The 23,686-nt window shown below is 39.3% G+C and overlaps 1 protein-coding gene across 10 annotated transcripts in view; it reads right to left on the bottom strand.

The window, feature by feature from the left end:
- Nucleotides 1–7,163: 7,163 nt before the first annotated feature.
- KIF6 (kinesin family member 6) overlaps nucleotides 7,164–23,686 on the bottom strand; it is a 149,455-nt gene continuing 132,932 nt past the window's right edge. For 3 of the 10 annotated variants that reach the window (XM_061470899.1, XM_061470902.1, XM_061470903.1), the window contains exons 20-22: nucleotides 19,498–19,629; nucleotides 17,667–17,773; nucleotides 7,217–8,176 (exon numbers count right to left, since the gene is read on the bottom strand). In XM_061470899.1, coding sequence (XP_061326883.1) covers nucleotides 8,157–8,176; nucleotides 17,667–17,773; nucleotides 19,498–19,629 — 259 coding nt within the window. In that variant the 3' untranslated portion in view covers nucleotides 7,217–8,156. Of the gene's footprint in view, nucleotides 8,177–8,991; nucleotides 10,158–12,867; nucleotides 14,529–17,666; nucleotides 17,774–19,497; nucleotides 19,630–23,686 lie in introns of those variants that run through there. The other 7 variants (XM_061470901.1, XM_061470905.1, XR_009746522.1 and 4 more) reach the window with 6 other exon arrangements.

Genomic DNA, 23,686 nt, shown 5'->3' with positions numbered 1-23,686 from the left:
AACACACGTCTCAGCTATTAACAAAAGACGTCCTATTGTTCGAGAGAGGAGATACAGAAGGTATACGCCACGGGGTACCCTATGGTTTTACCTGCTTGATCACGGAGAAGACATGACAAAGTGGGATGGAAAACCTACTTCAGCTTTGGAGGAACGGGTGAGTGAACTGAAGAGGGGAGCAAGGGCCAAGACTGATCGTCCCATGAGAGCTACGGCTTCAGTCTCTGGTGAGCAGTTTCCCAGATGGAGTGGAATAGCTGATTTTACTCCAGCTCCTGTGATAATGAAGAATAATCCCTTTCAACACGACTTAAGTGTCCAATGCTGTGACGACCATTAGAGGGGCCCTGCCTCCAGCCAGGTGGAGGTAGGGGACAATCGGATTTACTGGACTGTGTGGATCAGATGGCCTGGCACATCAGTCCCACAGAAGTATAAGGCTCTAGTAGATACCGGTGCACAGTGTACCCTGATGCCATCAAGCTGTCAAGGGGTGGAACCCGTCTATATTTCTGGAGTAACAGGAGGATCCCAAGAGTTGACTGTGCTGGAGGCTGAAATCAGCCTGACTGGGAGGGAGTGGCAAAAGCACCCTATTGTGACTGGTCCAGAGGCTCCATGCATCCTCGGCATAGACTACCTCAAGAGAGGGTACTTCAAAGACCCAAAAGGGTACCGGTGGGCTTTTGGTATTGCTGCTTTGGAGACTGAGGAAATTGAGCAGCTGTCCACCTTGCCTGGTCTCTCAGAAGATCCCTCTGCTGTGGGGTTGCTGAAAGTTGAAGAACAACAAGAGCCAATTGCGACCACAACAGTGCACCGGCGGCAATATCGCACCAACCGAGACTCCCTGATTCCCATCCATCAGCTGATCCGTAGACTGGAGAGTCAGGGGGTGATCAGCAGGACCCACTCACCCTTCAATAGCCCCATATGGCCAGTGCGAAAGTCTAATGGAGAATGGAGACTAACAGTAGACTATCGTGGCCTGAATGAAGTCACACCACCATTGAGTGCTGCCGTACCGGACATACTAGAACTTCAGTATGAACTAGAGTCAAAGGCAGCCAAGTGGTATGCCACGATTGATATTGCCAATACATTTTTCTCCATTCCTTTGGCAGCAGAGTGCAGGCCACAGTTTGCTTTTACTTGGAGGGGTGTCCAGTTCACTTGGAACCGACTGCCCCAGGGGTGGAAACACAGCCCTACCATTTGCCATGGACTGATCCAGACTGCACTGGAACAGGGGCAAGCTCCAGAACACCTGCAATACATTGATGACATTATTGTGTGGGGCGATACAGCGGAAGAAGTCTTTGAGAAAGGGAGGAAAATAATCCAAATCCTGCTGAAAGCCGGTTTTGCCATAAAACGGAGTAAGGTCAAGGGACCTGCACAGGAGATTCAATTTTTGGGAATAAAATGGCAAGATGGAAGTCGCCAGATCCCCACAGATGTGATCAACAAGATAACAGCAACGTCTCCACCAACTAATAAGAAAGAAACACAAGCTTTCTTGGGTGCAGTGGGGTTCTGGAGAATGCACATCCCAAATTACAGTTCGATTGTAAGCCCTCTCTATCATGTGACCTGGAAGAAGAATGATTTTAAATGGGGCCCTGAGCAGCAACAAGCCTTTGAGCAAATTAAACGCGAGATAGTTCATGCAGTAGCCCTTGGACCAGTCCGGACCGGGCCAGATGTAAAAAATGTGCTGTACACTGCAGCTGGGGAGAACGGTCCTACCTGGAGCCTCTGGCAGAAAGCTCCAGGGGAGACTCGAGGTCGACCCCTCGGCTTTTGGAGTCGGGGATACAAAGGATCTGAGGCCAGCTATACCCCATCTGAGAAAGAGATACTGGCAGCCTATGAAGGGGTTCGAGCTGCTTCGGAAGTGATTGGCACTGAAGCACAGCTCCTCCTGGCACCCCGGCTGCCCGTGCTGGGCTGGATGTTCAAAGGCAGGGTCTCCTCTACACATCATGCAACTGATGCTACACGGAGTAAATGGGCTGCACTAATTACACAACGAACTCGAATAGGAAATCCCAGTCGTCCAGGCATTCTAGAAGTCATCATGGACTGGCCAGAGGGCAAAGATTTCGGAATGTCACCAGAGGAGGAGGTGGTGATGCGTGCTATAGAGGCCCCACCCTATAATAAACTGTCAGAAAGTGAAAAGCAGTATGCCTTGTTTACTGATGGCTCTTGCCGTATTGTGGGAAAGCATCGGAGATGGAAGGCAGCTGTATGGAGTCCTGGACGACAAGTTGCAGAAACTGCTGAAGGAGAGGGTGAATCGAGTCAATTTGCCGAGGTGAAAGCCATCCAGCTGGCCCTGGACATTGCTGAACGAGAAAAGTGGCCAGTACTTTATCTCTATACTGACTCATGGATGGTGGCAAATGCCCTGTGGGGGTGGTTGAAGCAATGGAAGCAGAGCAACTGGCAACGCAGAGGTAAACCCATCTGGGCTGCTGCACTGTGGAAAGATATTGCTGCCAGGGTGCAGAACCTGGTGGTGAAGGTACGTCATGTAGATGCCCATGTACCCATGTTGGGCCACTGAGGAACACCAGAACAACCAACAAGTGGATAAAGCGGCTAAGATTGAAGTGGCTCAGATGGACTTAGATTGGCAACATAAAGGTGAATTATTTTTGGCCCGGTGGGCCCATGACACTTCAGGCCATCAGGGCAGAGATGCAACATATAGATGGGCCCGTGACCGAGGGGTGGACTTAACAATGGACACTATTGCCCAGGTTATTCATGAGTGTGAAACATGTGCTGCAATTAAACAAGCCAAGCGGTTAAAGCCTCTTTGGTATGGAGGACGATGGTTGAAGTATAAATATGGGGAGGCCTGGCAGATTGACTATATCACACTGCCACCAACCCACCAAGGCAAGCGCCATGTGCTTACCATGGTGGAAGCAACCACCGGGTGGCTGGAAACATACGCTGTGCCCCATGCCACTGCCCGGAACACCATCCTGGGCCTTGAGAAACAGATTTTGTGGCGACACGGCACCCCAGAGAGAATTGAGTCAGACAATGGGACTCATTTCCGGAATAACCTTATAGATATTTGGGCCAAAGAGCATGGCATTGAGTGGGTATATCACATCCCCTACCATGCACCAGCCTCTGGAAAAATCGAACGGTACAATGGGCTGTTAAAAACTACACTGAGAGCGATGGGTGGGGGAACTTTCAAGCATTGGGATACACACTTACCAAGGCCACCTGGTTGCTGAACACCAGAGGATCTGCCAACAGGGCCGGCCCAGCCCAGTCAGAACTTTTACATATTGTAGAGGGGGACAAAGTTCCCGTGGTGCATATGAAGAATTTGCTGGGGAAGACAGTCTGGGTTATTCCTGCTTCAGGTAAAGGCAAACCCACTCGTGGGATTGCTTTTGCTCAGGGACCTGGATATACTTGGTGGGTAATGCGGGAAGATGGGGAAGTCCGATGTATACCTCAAGGGGATTTGATTTTAGGGGAAAACAGCCAGTGAACTCAATTGTATGCCGTTGCCTGCTGTGTAATGCTTTTATAGCCCATCAACTAGATGTCTCCAGGTCACCAGCGACTGGCCCTGACTTCCCTCCAGCCATCATCCCAACAGAGAATGAACTTGGAACATCATGGACTGAATGGACTCGGCAGCATTATAGGGATTGGTCCATGCACTAAGAAAATGATTTTTTCCTCTTGGTCTGTATGTATATGGATGTATATATGTGGGAGAGCGATGGTGTATTGAAAATGTGGGATCTGAGCACGACGTGAATGGTATGGAATAAGGGGTGGATAATGTCCTGGGTTCAGCAGTAGCAGTCATGTTTTTTCCTTTGTGTTAACTGGTGCAGTGCTGTGTTTTGACTTCTAGTTTGAGAACAGTGTTGGTGAAGCTGATGTTTTCGGTTGTTGTTAAGTGATGTTTACCCTGACCAAGGACTCTGTGAGGCTCATGCTCTGCCAGGGAGGAGGGGAAGCTGTGAGGAAGCAGAGACGGGGCGCCTGACCCGGGCTAGCCGGGGAGGTATTCCATTCCATACCACAGCACGTCATGGCCGGGGTGGGGGGTAACTGGGAGTTACCCGGAAGGACAGGGGCTTCCGGGTGGAACTCGTTTCTTGGCCGGTGGTATCGTATTCTCTTCTCTTGTTATTTTCCCTTATCATTGTTTTAACTGATAGTAGAGGTGGTGATTTGTTGCTGGACTGTTCTTGTCTCAACCCGTAGGAGTTGCACTCTCTCGATCCTCCTCCCCGTTCCTCCGGGAGCGGGGAAGGGGAGAGCCCCGGTGCGGGGGGGGGGGGGGGGGGAGACGGACACGGACCTCGATTGTTGTCAGCTCGGCACCACTCACTGGAAGTGAGCGAACGAGTTACCTGACTGGGCTTAAACCACGACACTGTAGAAAACCCCAATTTATAAGGAAAGAGAGTACCTCACCTATAGTGGTGATAACAGTTCCCGCAAAAAAGGAGTTGCTGAAGTCCCAGTTACTGGGATTTGTAGAATTTCCTGCTGGGTTGACCCCTTTTACCCATGCTTCCATGAGGACCTGAGGCAGAAGAGGTCAAAGGAGCGAAGATGAGCAACCCGTTAGCCCAAATCAAGAAGAATGTCAGAAAAAAAAAGGAAGTAAATGCTGCTTTCCATCTTGAGCAAACAGAGCAATAAACAGTGTAGATAACAAGGTAGATTTGGTTAAAATGGCCTTGTGCTGACATGGCAAAAGTTGGAAACAGAACTGGCTAGAATCTTGAATTCTTGTCACTGGAGAAGTGACAAGGAGCACAGGTTCCATAACTAGTTGAAGGCTAAGGGGAAGGGAGTGGAGGGAGACACCAAAGTGATCAAACTGGGAAAATAAAGTGAAGTTATACCATAAAAAATAAAGGCAGTTCCTCTTCTCTCCTTTCCAAGTCTAGTCACCTTGATAGAAATCTGCAGTTTTTAATTTGGACACGTGTAAATGTATCATTGTGTCTGTGGGAAGGGGGATGGGGAACATATTCATTTCCGTTTCCTCCATGTAAGTACTAGTGAGTATGAATTGCTATTTTCAGCTATGACTTTCCAGCAATTTTCAATGAATCTTAGACTTCTCCTAGTCTGAAAGATTAGCTAATGATTATTCTCTGCTATTCCAGATAGCTCTTACCAGATGACCAAAACTACTATGTGCAAAAGAAATGCTGCTCTTATTTATCCATCAAATATCTTGTCAGCTGCCTTGTGTTTCATTGCTCTCCCCCAGGATTTCTCTGAAGGAGACTGATTATCCTCTGCCAGCACCATACCATTGTCAGCTGAGCAGACTTAATCTAGTGTCTGTTTCACCACAGCCTGTATACCGTGACTTTTCAGACTGGAACTTCTGACATGATGAACAGGCCTCCTAAACCATAAAGTTAAAACATACAGAGAGATGATTGCTTTTCTGAATTAGAGTTATAGATTTAATATGGAAAGCCATCTAGTCTCTACTGTTGGTAAGAGATGGACAATTTCTCATGAGATTTTATAAATGCATGGTGAGTCAGAGGGCACCTTGCACTTACATTTACCTTGAGAACTATCAAGTCTAAGTACTTCGAAGCTTGGTACACTGTACACAATAATTTGGTGCCCTCAGCCGGTTTTGTCTGGAACAACTCACAAATGAAAGAATTGTATCTAATTCCACAGAGATGCAAAGAAGCCTCATGATTCTCCGAGTGGCATGGCAGTGCTGAGGAAGGTCTACTGGAGCCAGAGAGAGGAGAATCTGAACATGTATGAACCCATTCTGAGGCTTCTAGTATACTTAACTAAACCTTCCAATCCTATGAAATATCCCATTTTGGTTTAGAATGAGAATCAGGATTTTCTGCTCTACAATCATTATCCCAGTGATAAAGGAAATACAGGTAATAGCAGTAGCTGCTGAAGCTGAAAAAAATCAGGCATCTTTTTATGTATGTAAATTCTTGAAAACTCTAGTAATTTTCTGGACAATACCAAATGTTCCACAAGAAATATATCACAGTATCAGTAATCAGAACATAGTCCTTGTAGACAGAGGTTCAGACCTTCTCTTCTCTTTCTGATCTGAACTTCACTGTTTGCTTAAATCCATTTACAGAATATGGTCTTTTTATTGATCAAAAGCATATACCTCTGTGGAAGTCCTCTGACTCAGTGCAAACCTGCAGCCTACTTCCTTAGAGTTTCTATCAAGTTTAATGAGATGGTAGAAAGAGTTCAAACTGTTTAGGCATCCAGCTCTGCAACTGGATATACTTTGAACACAACAAAAGCGGTAATTCAAGAACTTCTGTCCAGTTCTTGCAATACTAGAATGAGAATATGTTTATTATAATACCAAGAAAGGTCTAATATATCATCTCCAGACAACTTTGAGGAATAGATTAAAGTGTAATTGAAGATGTCATTAATTGACAACCCATATTGAACAAGAGTCCTTTGTATCTTATTATAGGTGAGAGTTAACACAGTTCATGGTGGTTGGCTTTGTCTTTCCTTTAGAGGCCTGGAAGTGCAGGACCACCTTCAAAGGCAGGAGAAAATTCGTAGTACAAAAGAAGGGCAAAATTTGCATGGGTTTGGACTGGAGAACCTTGAAAGTGTGACTCACTTCTTGTAGGTTTGATTCTTGGTTTTTGTCCTCATGCATGATTCCCATGTAATACTTAACAAGGGAGACAAAAACACTGAAGCTGAAATTATTGCAAAGCAGTAGGAAGGTTCTTAAGTATATTTGCATATTTTGGGAGTTCATGACTGGGAAAAGAAGTGCAATTGATCAAGATTAAGAGATAGGTGAATGGGCTTGAGAAACCTCTGCCATTCTCTTGTACAGTTAGTCCTTTAATATCATGAACAGCAGATCAACTTATGACATGCGTGGCCACAACAGTATAATTTCTTCTAACTGAAATAATGCTGGAACCAAAATAATGGGAGCGTGTTTCCCTTACCTGTACAAACTGCTCCAGGGCTTGCCTGCCCAAGCATGTGTAGTTCTGCAAGAACTTGAGCTTCTCCAGCTGAAACTGGTCCCTAAAGTGGATCCCTGACTGCTTCTCCAGCAGCTGGAACAACATAGAACCCAGGCGGAGGTAAAAGAGATACCCCAGTACCAGCAGCGATGTCCAGGTGATCTGCAGGTTCTGTATGGTGAGGAGGGGCATGCTGCTGCTCTGCTGCTCCCAGTCCCTGCTCAGTATTAATTGGTTACTGTCCCAGGATGTCTGCTACTCAGGATACCAAGGATTCACACACCCAAGTTCCCATCTACTGCGCTGGAGAATTTTTTACAGAACATAGAGGCCTATACAAAATGAGACTAACAGGCAAATCTTATCCCTCCACATCTTTTCTCTATCCAAAATGAATGGAGAGCATTTATGGCTTAATAAGAATGCAAATCATAGTGGGTTTCCCCTATTAAAACAGCTTTCATCCAAGTATCTCAGTTGCATGAAGCCTGACATAAGGCCACTGAGACTAGTATTGCTCTGCAGGCTGGAAAGCTGAAGTAAAACTGGTTGAGTGTCTTACCCAGAGTCATATGAATATAGAGTCACAGATAGACTTTAAGTCTTGACAAGTAAACCCTTACTCTAAACACTAGACTTCTTTACAAGAAAACACTATAAACTCTCTAACTACAGCAGATTCCCCAGAACAAAGGAAAGTATGGAGCTGAATAAATGGAAAAGTTGATAGCTGAAGTCTGGACCATACAAACATTGCTGGCACCAGTGAAGGCAGCATGATGAAGCTCATAAACATCCTGAATTCAGCCTGGTCACAAGATAGACCTTCTCTTTCTTTTCTAGCCCTTATAAGATCAGTCCGCTCACCACCTGGCCTCCCTCTCCTGAAACCTTTGTCAGGTTATTCCAGCCTTTAGTCCACAGAGTTAGAGAATGAGCCACTCATGCCTACTGCTTTCAGTCTCCCTATTGCTCTTTAGATCCAAATGCATAAGAGAGAAGGAGGGCTTAAGGTAAATTGTTAGCTAAAAAAATGTCAGAGGTTCACTCATTGAAGCTTTAATTATTATCATGCACTGGAAATAAGCTAGAGTTGCATATTTTTCTGTAGGAAGAGCTTTATGGCAAGCCTCATCTATGCCACACTGCTTCTAAAAGAAAACAAACAAACAGAGCAAGAAGGCCATGTGGTTAGGGCTGCAATTTTATTATTAAACTCTCTTCCTGTTAAAATCTTCTGGATACAAATGTCCCTTCTTTACTTAAGTATTCAGATTGTTTTTCACTTAATTTTCTGAGAATGTTGTGAATTGAGTCACTAAAACTGTCACAGTGTGCTTACTTCTATACTTCAGGTGCTCTTATTTAAACTACTTCAACATTAAAGGTGTATCCTATTTGATTGGCCAAGTGAAATGTTTTCTAACCAACTTTCCGAGAAGGTGTTATCATCTCTACCACGACTGTTATTTGAAAAGCATAAAATAAAGGCAAACAAAAAAATCAATTAATGGATATTATAATGAACAGCTGGAGAGAATTTCAAGAGACACATGGAATATGTGATGTGTCCTGGGACTGACATAGAAAGCAGTGGTTTTGCAGAAAGATGCAAAAAATAGAAAAAAAAAAAACTGCATGTGTACAAGAAACTGCAGAGTAAACATACAGTTACAGTTGAACCACTTTATACCTGAATGACCTTACAGATAAAGCACAGGTTTAAGAAAGTACTTTCATAAACATGTACAGTTCCATACAGTTAAGCAGAGTAGTGTGCTCTGATAATGTGAAAGACAACAATCCGAAGTAGCTGATACTGACATGTTTACTCCCATGAAAAAGCTACAGAAGTATGTATCTGTAGATTTCAAGTTGTAGAAATCATCAACATTCTGTTTCCAAAGTTGTTGTGCTTTGGTTTTTTTTTTTGTTTGATTGTTTGGTTGTTTTTATTTCCTTTGGTTTCAGGTTGCAACATTGGAATAAAACAAAACAATATTTTGTGCAGTAGCCCAGAAATTATGTCTTGCCACAGGAAAAAAAAAACACCTCAAATATATACATTTGGACGCAAGTTGAAGACTTATGAATTCTAAGTTTTGAAACTGGAAGAAGGAGCATGGCTTACCACATCAGAAATGAAATTTAGCTTTCAGGTAAAAAGGCATAATATCCAATATGCTGAAATAACAATGCTAGCAGGTTACTTTTGATGATGGGATGAAAAAACACACTGTCTAACCTAACTTCTCTTGTTGCTCTTTTAATGTTCTTCTGATTAAAAATATAAACAAAACCTGAATTCACAAGTATTAGAAATAAAAAATGCTGAAAGCAAAAACTTCGTAGTAGCTGAACTTGGCATTTGACTTACTCAGAGGTCCTGCTGTTCCAGTGCCCCCTTCAGATGTTAAAATTAAGAGTGCATTTGGTCTCAAAGCTAATGAATAAATTCTCACAAAACATATTTTGAATTCAGGGCTAAACATGACCTCCTTGATTATTCCTTCACTTCTATCTTCTTTCAGCGTTCTTGTAAGATTTGATATATATGTAATATATATAAGATCCAGCTTTTCCCAAAGAAAATCTGAGCTGCTCTGGAAAGGATACCAAAATGACATCCTGGTCTACAATCAAGATAATTAATCACTTTACATGTATTACCTGGAGCAAATCAAAGGATTCAGGGTTCTTCCCTTGCTTCACTGATTGTTGTTAGGGTCCCTAACAATTCTTAAACACGGATAGATGATAAATAAAAGATAGATAGGTCAAAAATAACCAATATGATTTCCTCACTCTGTATTTCAAAAGCCAGAAAAAATACCATTGTGATCAGTAAGAGTACAATTTACTTAGACACAAATAAGCTGTTTCTAAAATAAGTAACTAAATGGTTGAAAGAAACCTTGGCTGATCCTGTCATCCTCAAACTTCTGATGAAGAGTGAATTTTTGAATTAGTTTTTCTGGAAGAAATGTCTCTGTACAAAACTGATGACAAACTGCATACAAAGATCCAGGAACCAGTTCTTCCACAGGTTATGCATTCCAGCCTGAACAGTTAGTACACGGAAATACTGAATTGTTTTGAATTTGCTTTGCTCCTTGAATGACTTTTAAACCCCTGCATTTCAAAGAAGAGTCAAGAAAATTCTTTTAGAACTGTGTTAAATATAAATATCAGTTACATTGCATTTCTTCATGAGACTGCCATCTGGAAATTTTCTGCTTTTGTTTTATTCTCATTCCAAATTCAAACCAACCATTTTGACTTCTTGACTCATAGTCACATAGGTGAAAACCTGAAGCATTTTCAGATAAAAGATATAAGAACTCCAAGATTTCAACAGTATTATTCTCAGACAGATTCCATGGGGCAAAAAAAAAAAAATATCCTTAAATTCTGCAGTTATTTTATTAAGGTAGACCTTGTTGTTCGTGTTGTTTATCTGTACAAATACATTTGGGAAACCCACTGTTGGGACCACAGATACAATTTGTTTAGTTCAAGGTTTATATCAAATGAAACACCTCAGCTGTCCAAACGAATGAACAGAAGATAATCTTTACAAAAAAAATCAGGTGCAGCCCCTGAGATTTCACTCAAGGAAAGAGAAAACAAAGCCTTAGTTGAAAGTCTTCAATTTTATTGTCATGGTGTCAAATCAAGGCATGGATAGTAACTATTATAAATATCTAGTTTACATTGCTTGCTTTATTGATGAGGTTTCAAAGCAAACATTGAAGGAAGTAAAACAGAAAAGAAATATTAGAAAAAGATCATTTAACATTGATTTAAGCAACAATAAAAATTATTCATATGAAATAATCTAAACCCAGAAGTTTGATTGATATACTTATTAAAAATGGACTTTGAAAAGACAAACAAATCCTATATAGAGATACCAAACATGCTGTATGCAACCAGGCATTCCCAGATTTTCATCTTGTTGGTGTCCATATTCACCAGCTGGATATTTGGTACAGGGAACATTTACAAGATCTTAACATTTCATTACATTGAAATGTTCTCAGCTTATACCATTAACATAAACCACTTGCACCATGTGATTGGTTAAACCAGGTAAAAACAATCAAATCTTCTGTTGGGAAGATATTACAATATATACTTACACTGTTACATGTGTGAACTTCATGACTGCACTTGGAAGATTCTTTCATAAAAAATTCAGGAGTGAAAAAGGGAGACTGAATTAGGCATGTCCATCTTCCAAGAAAGAGAAATTCAACATAAGGTTATGTCATTTTCTCCTTGGAGCTCTCTGGAAAGATACAGTGGCCAGGAAGTGATGAAAATACCCAACCCAAAAGCTGGTGAGCTCAAGGGTTTCACTAGTGTGCTTCCAGACTGTATATACAGTCCTGGCAGATTCAGCATAAATGAGAACAGGTACTTTGGCCTTTATTGTAAGTGTGGGTCGTATGCTAACCCTTCCAGAAGCTGTGGCTTTAGGAGGCCAGCGGATGCCTGACTTCACCTGAAATAAACTACATAGAAGGATTGGAAATACCCTGAAATAAGAGATGAGATGATCCACAGTGTCTGGCATAAATGAATCCTGGAAATACCTGCACGATACCTAGCACTGTAAAGCTACTTCCCAAAGAAATCTCCACAAAAAAGAGATTTGGATTTATTCTGGTTGGAGAAAATAAATAAATTGTATCTACCATACTAACATTTAATCAACCAGCAGCTATATCATAATGAATAGACAGAAGTCAGCCATGCAAGAGAATCTCTAAACTTAGCAATGTTGTTTTATAGGTGGCTTAGGTAGGAGTCAAGACCATTATAAATGTGGCACTTACTTTTTCAGTGTGGTAAATGCTTGGGTTATTTCAAATTAATCTAGAAATTACATGAAGAGAGATTATTAAAACAAGTAACTTTGTTCATCTGTGGCCATTGAAACATTATTGAAGCAATAAATACTTTCATGAAGACAAGAAGACAGATAAACCCAGCAGCTTTCCGGCACTTGTGAGTAGGCCATCAAGAAGATGGAGCCAGGCTTTTGATAGTGTGTCTTCTGAGAAGAGGAGAGGCAATAGGCAAAACACCCCCAGAACTCAGGCTGGATATAAGGAAAACCTTTTCCATGATGAGGGCACTGAAGCATTGGAACAGATTGCTTAGAAAGTCATGTGGCATCCATCCTTGGCGGTTTTCAAGACCAGACTGAACAAAGCCCTCACCAACATGGTTTGATCTCACAACTGATGCTGTTTTGAGCAAGAGGTGGGATTAAAGACCTGCTGAGGTCCTTTTCAACCTGATTTTTCCTATGAACCTAACAGGCAACCTTTGAAGAGTGGATGCAGTTTCTTAAAAAGGTATAGGCTTTGCTTCTTAAAACTATTATGTACTGAATGAGCAATCTTTTCTGTCCACATGATATTATGAAAATTTCCAAAGAATCAAGAAAATATTTATATTTATTTGTATGATTTTCTATTATTGGATGCAATTTTATTCAAGCTCTTCTTATGTGTTTGGTATAATCTTACTCTTAGACCATTCTGCCAACCAGGTATTACTCTGCTGATTGAATTTCACCCTGATTTTACAATATCATAAAGAAAGACTGGAGAATTTTGAATCAGGAAGCAAGTAATCTTTTCTCCTTGTGAGTTAGATGTGTGGCAAACTGAGAACAAAACACTGAATAAGTAATCAGCAAGTAGTAGCAGGGCCACATAGATCATACCAGGATAGTGCTAAGATCCTTCTATTAATGAGTTACTGAAAGCCACTGTAAATGCTTTATGTTAAAAGAAGTGAGATGTATCAATAATTCCCTCTTGGCTACCTTCAAATAAGTTCATAATGGAGATTTTACTGAAAACTGGAAAGACAGCTGCTTCACCCAGCAATGGTTTGGAACCTTTGGCTCTTCTCCAGCTAGCTGCTTTGGATGGAGGCAGGATGGTGATCCTGCTCTCCTCAGGGAAGCTATATAAACACTAATTCAGTGTATATTTAATACAGTATTTATATGTAACAGAGTTAGAAGAAGAAAAATAAAGACAGACATATAAAGATTCTGGTAGAAGAAGGACATTTTAATATAACCTCCAGCAAAGCAGAACTATGTATTTTCCCACCTCTGACCAAATCCTTGAACTCTCTACCCAAAACAACAGTGGATCTGACTTTAGGACCTTTTATGCCCTAAATTCTACATAAAGCTTATCAATTCATGTGGTAGCTGTGCTGACTTTTACAGAAAATTAAAATACGGAAAAAGACATAACTTCAATATTTCTTGATTTATTGCATCTTAGTTGTTAATTTGAAAAACATGTATCTTCTGTATGTTTGAACATACCAGTTCACCATGTACTTCTGAATAACTATTGATTTGCCATGGAATTAAGTATCAACAACTTAAGGACATATACATCCTTGAGAATGATATGTGACTTATGCCAAAATATTGCTGTATTTTTATGTGAATAAGCCAAAACCTTCCAAATGCATGACTATAGGCTTAGCATTAGCATAAAAATGATGGCTTCAATCTGAAAGTATGTATATCTTGGAGAAATAGACTGTATTTTCCATTGCATTTTTTTTATTTGTATTAGTCTGATATGTAAAATAAGTTGCTGCATAAACAGATACTATGCAATAAAGTAGCACTGAGTCAGTAGTGAACAACTGTATGTAAGACATAATTGCATTTAAATGTTCACATCCCATTTGTGCTTTGCAAGTATGTAGTATGTGCCCTGTTTTACTTGAAGCCTTTTAAATATTGTTTCTTCTGAAATTTGTATGTTTTGGAAGGGTGTATATTTTGACAACATTTAATGTATTCAAATTAAAAAAACAGTTGGAAAATTTTGAACTCCAAATTACTTTCTAATAATAATTTATTTTCATATTACAATACAATCTCAGTATTCTAATCATCTGCCGTGAAAATTACTATTCCTTGGAGAAGAAAATAAAAAAACAGGAAAAGGTCTCAAATGGTATTTTATAGAGTTTAGTAACCCAGATAACAACTGTTTTTGCACAAACAACTTTAGGTGCTACCTAGATGTATGTAATAAAGCCTTATGCAAATTGATGTAAGCAAAACTACCAGCAGCAGTAATAAGTGTTTCCCAGATTAAAGATATAGAAGCATTAATACATGAGATAATTTTAACATGTAGAACACATACAGTGAATTTTTAATAAACAAACATGTTTGGCAAACTCCTGATAGGTTGTTCTAGTTTTGCTTAATCTTAATGCAAGCTGAAGATACTGAGTGCAAATATTCAAATATCATTCCCCAGAGAAATTGATTTTGCTGTCAAAGAAAAATAATTTCTATAGCTTTACTAATTAAACCTGTACATCCAAAGTACTCATTCCTACCTGTTTCTAAGCAGAGGAGGAAGGGAAAGAATAAAGGTCATTAACTGTTTCTAAAATGATATAGCGAACTGTAGCAAGAATTTCATTTGTTCCCCAAGCCTGAAAGAGATAAAGAATACATGATACTATATTTCAGGTTGTGTTGTCAGTTTTAAAACAAACTTCAGAAACACAAAACAAAAGAAAGTGAAAAAAAAAGTAAAACTTCCAAGACAAAAAAAACCCCAACAACAAGAAACCAAACCAAACAACCATTCATCTGCTCTTCTGCATTTACATTTCTCTACCTCAAGGCTGAACAAGGCAGTAAAAGCATGTTTGCAGTGTAGCCCTTTGTAAAAAGCTTTGCAATGTAGTTATTACAATACTTTAGCAAGGCCCTGTGAATGTACTTTGTTTAATTCTGCTCTGTTTAGAAAGAAGATGGTAATGACCTGCAAACCCTGAGTTAATCTTTACTGAGACCTCTCACTCACTCCCCTGCATTAGGTCACTAAGGATATTGAGCATTCTCATGCTTTCTGTTTATGAAACTTATTTTCCACTCTGTTGGCTTCTGCACTCAGTTATCCTTTTTTCTTTTTTTTTTTTTCCTCCTTCTTTCCTCAATTAATGAAAAGCAGGCTTTCAGATTTCTTCTAAGATACTGATTTTGAAAGGGTCAGGATCAATAAAGGAAAGAGAAGTAAGCATGTTGACATTTTTTAACCCTTGCTGACTTTAGTTTGGCTGAACCTATGCCTTTCCATGTTTCTTGTAGGACACTATGTATAATAATCATGCAGGGAATTAATATATTTGCATACAAATATAGAAATACTTACTGAACATCTCAGTTGAAGAGAGTTTGGGAAGGAGACAACAGAACACTGGACTGGGATGCAGCACAGCTTCTATATGAAGCAGTCTGATTTAGCTTAGTGGTTCTAGGCAAGTAATTTCTTTCCAGTTTATTTTGTATATATTTGAAATTCATTGAGGAAAAGTTCTGTGTGAAATTGGTAACACACAACTTTTTCCCCTAAAGTATTCAGACAGAACACATTTCTTTTGCTACTCCTCCTCTCTGCTTAACTCTATTTCACCTCTGATAGTTTTTCTTTATAAACAAAGCCAAGTCCCCATTCCCATCCCCAAAAAGAAAAGACTCTGGTTCTCCTTTGCTTTGGATGCAACTGTTATCAGAAACTCCATACAGACAATTATGCACAAGCACTACAGCCTCTTGTCTCCTTTTAGTCTAGAAACAAGTCAGGTAAGAGTGAAGTGCTCACAGGAAAAGGGGACACATAATGTAATCACAGATATGGGAGTAGTGGAGTCTCTCAACACATTTTTTTTTTTCCCAGTTAGAAAGTCTGACACTGCACCTCATAAATGTCCTTGGGTTTCACTATGGTGATGAAGACAGTTCCCTAGTAGCACTAATCCATAGATTTTTTCCTCTTCATCCATATTGCTAACTCAGAATTTACAAACTTTTCTTGATCAATGGTTCCTGCTAGTGGCTCCATCCTGCAAATCTGTGAGGATTCTCCTTTTCTCACAAGCAGTCAAGGAAGAATAGCCTTCTTTTGTCTGCCAGGTTGACTCCAAATCCTTCTCACAATTTGCTGCTGAACTCTGTATCTATGACACATCAGGTCCCTACACATTTGAAATATGCAGGTTGTACTTATGCAGCCTCTTTCATTTTTGTTCCCCTGCCTATGCTTAGAGATTGGTGGAGTCATCCAGCCTTGCACTGCCAGGATGATCAAATACTATTTCATTCCCTTCCAGCTACTTAGGGCAGCATGTAGCTCATTTTGTCTAACTGAACTTCAGATCAATTTAAAAAGTGTTGACTGTCCTTTGTTCTGCAAGAATACCTTTTATAATTTGGGTTCTAATAGTTGTCAATGTTGGTAATGCCTAGACCCTTCTGAAACTGATGGATGATGCTAGGTAATAGCCTGTGGCTGAAAAACAATGAGGACAGAAAAGGCCTTTGAGAAAGACATTCCTGATATAGTATGATTTAGAAGATGAACACAGGGCAAGATATGCTCTCGTTAGTTAGATCACTGTTCTTCACAGAATGAGTCAGATCTGAACCTTCTAAAGACCTGAAATGTTTTGTTGTAAGACACTTATCTCTAACCTTCTTCTGGTGAGCTGCCTATAAATTCAGCTTAATTCATTTGTAGGAAAAACCTGACAACAGTTTTTCTAAATAAAGACAAAAGGGATCCCAAAGCCTAAGTGTGTTAAGTGTTTGCTTTGGATGAGTGCAGGGCAGCTGTTTTTTTCAGTCACTGTGTGTTTACCTGACAGCTTTCTGATAAGCTCTGTGATACTTTGTGACAGTGCTAACACCATCTGCCTGCCAGGTGCTGACAGCTTGCTGAATAATGCTGTCATCAGCACTCATGTGCTGATAGAAAGTTGCTGCTTCAGTAACCACTACTGCTTTTGTCTTCTAATTGGTTGCTGCCACTAAAAATTATTACTAAAAAAAAAACCCTAAAAAAATCACTGGTCTTTTATTTCCTTCATCATGAAGAATTACTTTTAGGCTACCTCACTATGCCGCTGTTGTGTATTTATTGCTTTCTGTTTCCTGCTAATTTCACTTGCACTGTAGAGTGAACTTTACTGCCTGCTTATGCTCTCATGGTACCTGATGGTGACCATGGTATCTGATTTGGTGACAAATACCCATAAAAAGTTTCACTAGACCTTGATATAGCGAAATACCTGCTAAGGGCTTATTCTGCAAGCCACAGTGGGCCAGTCTGCCTTATGGGCTACAGTGTAATCATTTGAGTAATCTTTATTTGGTGTCAATTGCTATAGCTAAATTTGTGCCAGCTGAAAACCAGGCCAAAAAGTTTAAAGAAAATGTGTATGGAAAATTGTAGAAGTATTTTAATCATCAAGAAACCACATTCAAATGCATTTACTTAAGTGTAAAGAAATACACTCTGCAGGCTGCACAGATATGCATGTCCCAGAAAGTTCACTTGATAGTGGCTCAGAAAAGACAGCCCTCATAGTTTCATACTGCAGCACTGAGCTACTAAAATAAATACATGTGAAGAACCTCAAGTGTTTAGAACAGCTCAGAACACAATGTAACATAACTTAAGCCAGAATCAGTTCTCACTTGTGTCAGTATAAATGTGGACTAAAGCAATTTTGGCTTTAACATGCTGGAGATTTTGGTTTGGCTTCCCGTTTCTTGGCAGGATTTACCTTTCTTTTGCAGGACATTCTGTCTTGCTTTAATGAAAGCAAGGATGTCAGCATCAGCCTGGCTGTCTCCAGTCAGAGGAATAGAGGCACTTGAACTTGGTGGGATCCTGAAATAAGAAAGTATATTTGTGGACCAAACTGAGTAAGAAGGTTACTTTTCTATTCCATTATCTCCTCTCTTTTTTTTTCCAGCATGAAGGACTTTGCTTTTCAGATAGATGGTTAGAGATAGCACAGTTCAGAGGTGAACCAGGCTCAGGGCTTCTCTATGCTCTTATGTAGATTCTTAAAATTGGCTAATAACTTTTCTGTTTGGTAGGGTTGCATGCTTATCAGATATAAAACCTCTCATGAAGGGCTAAAAATATTTTATTGCTGAGTCAGTTACTGCCAAGCAGAAAAGCCTAATAAACTACCAAGGAAATGATGGATGTGACTATGCCATGTGTTTGTTTCAGGGAAAATTGCTGCTATTTATTTGAACAGATCAATAGTATTTTTGCCTGCTTAAGGGAATTAAGTTTTTAAATATACATAAAAGTAAACAGCCACATGACATTCATGACATTTGCTGACAGGCACAAGTCCCTTATGCTGCTGAGTCTCCAGTACCTGCTGAAATCTTGTACGTCTGCAATTAAATCACTGAGTTAAGTCTGGTTTTGCTAGACTCTCCAGTGGTATAAGATGAAGTAGTACAATGAAGCTATTCTAATCAGTCAAGAAAGCTAACAATTTGTCCCTGTGTCATTAGCCTTGTTTAAAGATTAAGCACTAACAGTGAGATGAGAGATATGGCAGTATAAATTATAATATGGAAGGATAAGTGGAACTGAAGGGAGAGACTTTTTTTATGTATTCTACCTTTGTAATTATAGTTATTTCCACTGTTCCTTACTGACTATTGCAGTAGAATGCAATTGCACCTGACATAAACAGAAGTCTGATATCCTTCTAATATCTAATATCCTAATGTACTACAATTAAGTCCTCAGTTGCCGAATTAGTGAACCAAAATGAAAATAGAAATTACCATGAACTTCATAAAATATCTCTTTATATGTAATTTACAAGGTGATATCAGAACAACATTGAAGGACTATTCTCTTACTAATTTTTGATTAGCAACATTGTAAGAAATAAAAAAAAAACCACAATATATTTAAGAAGGTACTGTCTAAATTGCATTTTAGCATCTCTTTTTCTTTTGTTTTTTCTTAAGCACAAATGTAATTTAAAACATTAGGTTTTGGGAATGAAACCCGCTTGTGATTTGTTTTCACTAATGCAATAGGAAAAGTAGTAACCATATTTTCCTAAGGGCTTCAACAGCCAGAACTACTGAGCACAATAGAAATGTAACCATAAAGCAGTACCTATTTTGAGAAAACATGACATGTAACCTTTGCCCAGCCCAACACCCCCAGCTGCGGATGTAATTTTATTTTACTAGAATAATTTGCAGGAGGCAGATTCAAAATATTTTAAGGACAAAATCACATGATGGAAAAAAATCTCTTCATAGTTCCTGCATTCTGCAATACTTATGTACTCCGATCTCTTCTTGTAAATGTTTTTATTTACTCTTTCAGAGACCTTTTCTCTTGCTGAGAAGACACAGTCATGAGAATTCATAAGCTCATGGGGAAAAAAGTCTCAGGCCAAACAAACACCCTCCTCTTTAGTGCTGATAATGCAGCTCTTTGGTGTGAAATACGGTATTGTTTTGGAAGTTGGAAGAAAATCTACTATTTCAGTTTTACTTTCAATTTTCAAGGAGACTTTTGTTAAAGCGACCGAAAGAGAACTATCTAGGCATTGTATTACTTACTTTTTCACTTTTTCCTCTGAATAGCCCAGGTGTGCTTCTGACCTTGTTTTTAAAGTAGGGTTATTAGAAGTGATTGAATTGTTTTTCCCAGCTGGATCTTCATCAGGGCTGACACTTGTGGTTTCTGAAAAACTGGAACGGGAGGCAGAAATGAGGAAAGAATCTTGCCCTTGTGGAGGAAATAGGAACTACAAAGAAGCTGGTTTTCAAGACTTTATTTTTTTTTTTTTAATCTACATAAAGCACTTGTCTGCTAGAAGAGGATTGAATCCATGTGATGATTAGGTTTATGTAGCAAATATGGCTATGAAAGAATGATAAACTCATAAAGATTACACTTTTAGTATTTGCCTTCTAAGCAGGCTTATAAAGCACTTTGATGTATCTGATGTACAGTTTGTAATGGTATATTTAGTTCCCAAACCGACTATTAGCCAAGTGAGGCCTTAGCTCATTTTCCATTCTTTCTTTAGTCAGGCAAAATTATTACCGAAATCAGTGGGAGACTGAATAAAAACTCAGTGAGGATGCTGGGATGTGGCTTGTTGGTGATAACCAAATATATTGCAAACAGCTGATGCAATATTGCATCAGCTACGTCCTGTCCTCGCAGATATTGTTATCAAGGAACTCATCCACTAGAAAGGCAGATTTCTGCCATGTGATGTCCTAGAGACTCCCCTTTCCCCGGGGGTTGTGAATGCTGCCGGTCTGGTGCCAATCTGTGAGAGTGGAAACACATTACTCAGTTTTAGGATTTTTCCAGTAGATGGCAGGATTGGCAAGTTCTTGCCTTTCTAGCGCTGCAGTAGTTTGCTCATTGTTGGCTGATAAATTGATATTTCTGGCAGAGAACTTGAAAAAGGAAAGAAATTGTTACTAGAATTTTACTGTATTACACTGTGCCAGGTTCAGTTTTGCAGAATATACCATGCCCAAGAGTGTAAATCATTTTCAGATGAACAACTCCAGGTTTATCAATATTTCTCTTTAACTCCTCGAGTCCCATGCCACTTGTACCTACCTAAATGGATTAAAACAACCTCAAGACTCAGCCTAATTGAAGTAAAGCAATATCATATTTAATGTTAATAATATTCTGTACTTTATTATGCGTACATATTACAAGAGCGAGAAAGGATGTGTGATGTTATTACCTACTATGTGGCTTAACAATATCTGGGAACTTCACACCATAGTTCTGCTTTAGGATTTCCTGAAAATTTTTTCCATTAATTTGGCAGTTCTTAAAAACTAAGCGATTTAGGGTCTTAAATTCAATTTCTGAAGGAACCCTGCTCTGTGCCCTGGGATATTTAGGCATCCAAGTCATATAACTGTGGGTTAATAAATTACTACACATCAACTGAATCATAGCAACTGTCCATGACTCTATTCTTAGCCTGCAAAAAAATGTAAGGCAATGTGACTTAACGTGATCCTTTCTGATTGCTTTCTTTTCACTGAAATCAGCTTCTTTGCTTTCTATTTGCCATGAACTGTATATAATATTATAAATAATAAACACTATAAGTAAGCTGAAGTAATTTATTTTTAATCTGAAGTAGTTTATATGTTGGAACTAATTTTTCCATTGAATTTAAATGAAAACTATTGTTTAAAATTGTTAAATCCCCATTTTAAAGTGGATTTAGATCCATATCTATTAAAAAATCCAGACACGACAGGTGTGGCAGGGACCTCACTTTCAAGTGGATTTCTGGACCCAGGACAATATGCTAAAACTTGCGTTAGACTCCTCTGGGAGAACTGGGCACCTGAGGAAGGTGATACTAAAAAAAAACCCTTAGATTGAATGCGATGATGCTCAGAATCAGGAAATTAACATTACTGTGCTCAGAAATGGAACTTAAATTCCTACCCTCTGCCTGTAGGATTATAGCCAGACATTTTTGTCTGTGAGATTCATACTCCCGCAAGTTCAGCAAATTTATAAGGAAGCTTATAACTATTTTTTGTAATGACTCAAAGTGCCGTTTCTATATAAGAGGTTAACTGTTAAAGTACTAATCTAACAAATAAGCCCCTCAGCTTGATACCAATCAAACCCATGTTTAGGTATCTTAGAGATTTTTCTAATCCCTGTGCTACAGAGGTGGCCTGTATGGGGATAATTTACACCCTTCACACTAAAGCCCTGATAATGTTTCTATGGCATTGCAAGATACGTTGAATGATAAGAAGATGAAAGAGTGTAATTTTGCTGTGTGGTGGTTTATACACTCAGAAGCAACTTGCTCATAGCCTGTTCTCAGAAGCCAGGACTCTCCTCCTTTGAGTGTTATATGCTGTTACAGTGATGAGACTAGATAAGGAATTTTGCTAGTACTGATCTAAATTTGATGGAAAGTCATCATGACTCTCTGTGTGTTACGCCTGAAGGACTGGAAATCTCAGGATGCTTAATAAAGTCAGACAAAACCACAGCTGACCTGAGTAGTGAGCTGATAGTCCTTCAAGCAAGAGGTTAAGGAGTGCCTAGGGGTGCCTTCCAACATTTCTGTAATGTGTAAATAGGAATTTCTGGATCATAGTTTGGATTTGGATGGACATACAAGGTATAAAAGTTCTGTCCTTTTGTGTGTCTCCTAAGCTCTAATATTATTCAGGTTTTATTGACAATGTATAATTCCCATTTTCAGTCTGAATGCATTTGATTTTTCTTTGAGTTGAATTTAAGAAGTCTCAAAGCAGTGTTTCGTGAAAGCTTCAGTAAAATTCCTGCTTTTTCTAGAGATTATTGTCTGTCAGCTTCATATGTCTCAGTTCTTTTTTTTTTTTAACCTGTGTCCTGAAGTTTCACTCAGTGGGTAACCTGCTTTTTTTTTGTTGGGTTATCTGTTGGGCCACAGACAAGCACATAGAGGAGTGGGAAAGATGATGGGTGTATGCTTGATTTGCCAGATGAAAAACAGTGGAAAGTGGAAAGTCAGGTGGATTAAAAAGGAAAGTGTAAAATTTGAAGGTGTGCAACTGCTGCAATGTTAAAAAAAACTCAGCTGCAGTTCTTCAGTCACATGAGCCTTGGATGTGAGGGGAACAGATGTTCTGTGTGAAGGCAGGCAATATTCAAGCTGCTTAAAATCTGAGCATTTAGTTACAAAATCAAATTTGGCCTAACTTGCAAATTCATAGACAAATTATTCAAGTTAAATTGTTACCAACTGAATGAGAAAACCTCTGAAATGTCATTAATCAATGATGTTATTCCTAGATTATATTTTATCATCATGTAACACTGCATAAAGTTGGCAGGAATGAAAAATGATTGCAACAAGAAATGTTTCAAAATACGTAAACATTTATCTTGTCTCACATAGCATTAATATAGGGAGTAAAGTTTTGTAATCCAGGACAAAAACTGTTAAAAAATCTGATGCTCAAAGTCATCAGAGAATATGAAGAGTTATCGGAAAATATCTCCAAGGGAATCTAAAGCGCCAGGAAGATTTTGGAGAGGAAGCTTGAGGGCTGAGGTGTTCAAGACTGAACATACTGTGGGGCTTGCAGGAACAGGACAAATCAGATTCAGTAAAAGGGAAAAAGTGAGGTTAAGAAAGATCTGACTGAATTAAAAAGGAATGCATTCCTGAGAGAAGGACAAAAATTCACAATTTTGTAGAAGATTTGAATAACTATTCAATGTTTGCTTGATTCAAGGGGAATACAAGAACAGTCCAACACTAGTCAAACATTCAGTGAGAGAAGTAACTTGAACAGACAAAGACTGATAAATTTCTTAAATGAAAGCCACTGTGGGAGAAGACACTGTGCTTGAATTCTGAAATGGAGCAGACATGGAGTGCTGAACCCAGCATGAATTTTAAGACTTTTTGCAGACTTGACAAGAACTCATTAAGAGACATAATGTACATATAGTATGAGTTGAAGTTAGCAACACAGCTTTATGGTAGAGACACTATGGACAAGTAGGGTATTCTCTTTCAAGCTGAGGAATTTTATTAGGTATTCCTTTTGAATAAAATAACTTCTTGATGATGATTTTAAGTTCCTCTTCCTTTCCTTTGTGTGTGATTCTGGGATTGCTGATTAGACCCTTTACTCTCCAAAATATAGAAGTAGGTCATTCTTTCTCCACTTTGCACAAATGTTCTTAATTATTTAAAATAAAATATGTTCATATCACACAAGATTTAATTTTTCTGCC

The sequence above is a fragment of the Pezoporus flaviventris genome, unplaced genomic scaffold (genome assembly GCF_033815535.1).
Source record: "Pezoporus flaviventris isolate CSIRO_AGI_PZ_B2104156 unplaced genomic scaffold, CSIRO_AGI_Pfla_v1 ptg000066l, whole genome shotgun sequence".
Taxonomy (NCBI): domain Eukaryota; kingdom Metazoa; phylum Chordata; class Aves; order Psittaciformes; family Psittacidae; genus Pezoporus; species Pezoporus flaviventris.
Note: the sequence above shows the minus strand (reverse complement) of the source record. Positions and strands in the feature narration are given on the sequence as shown.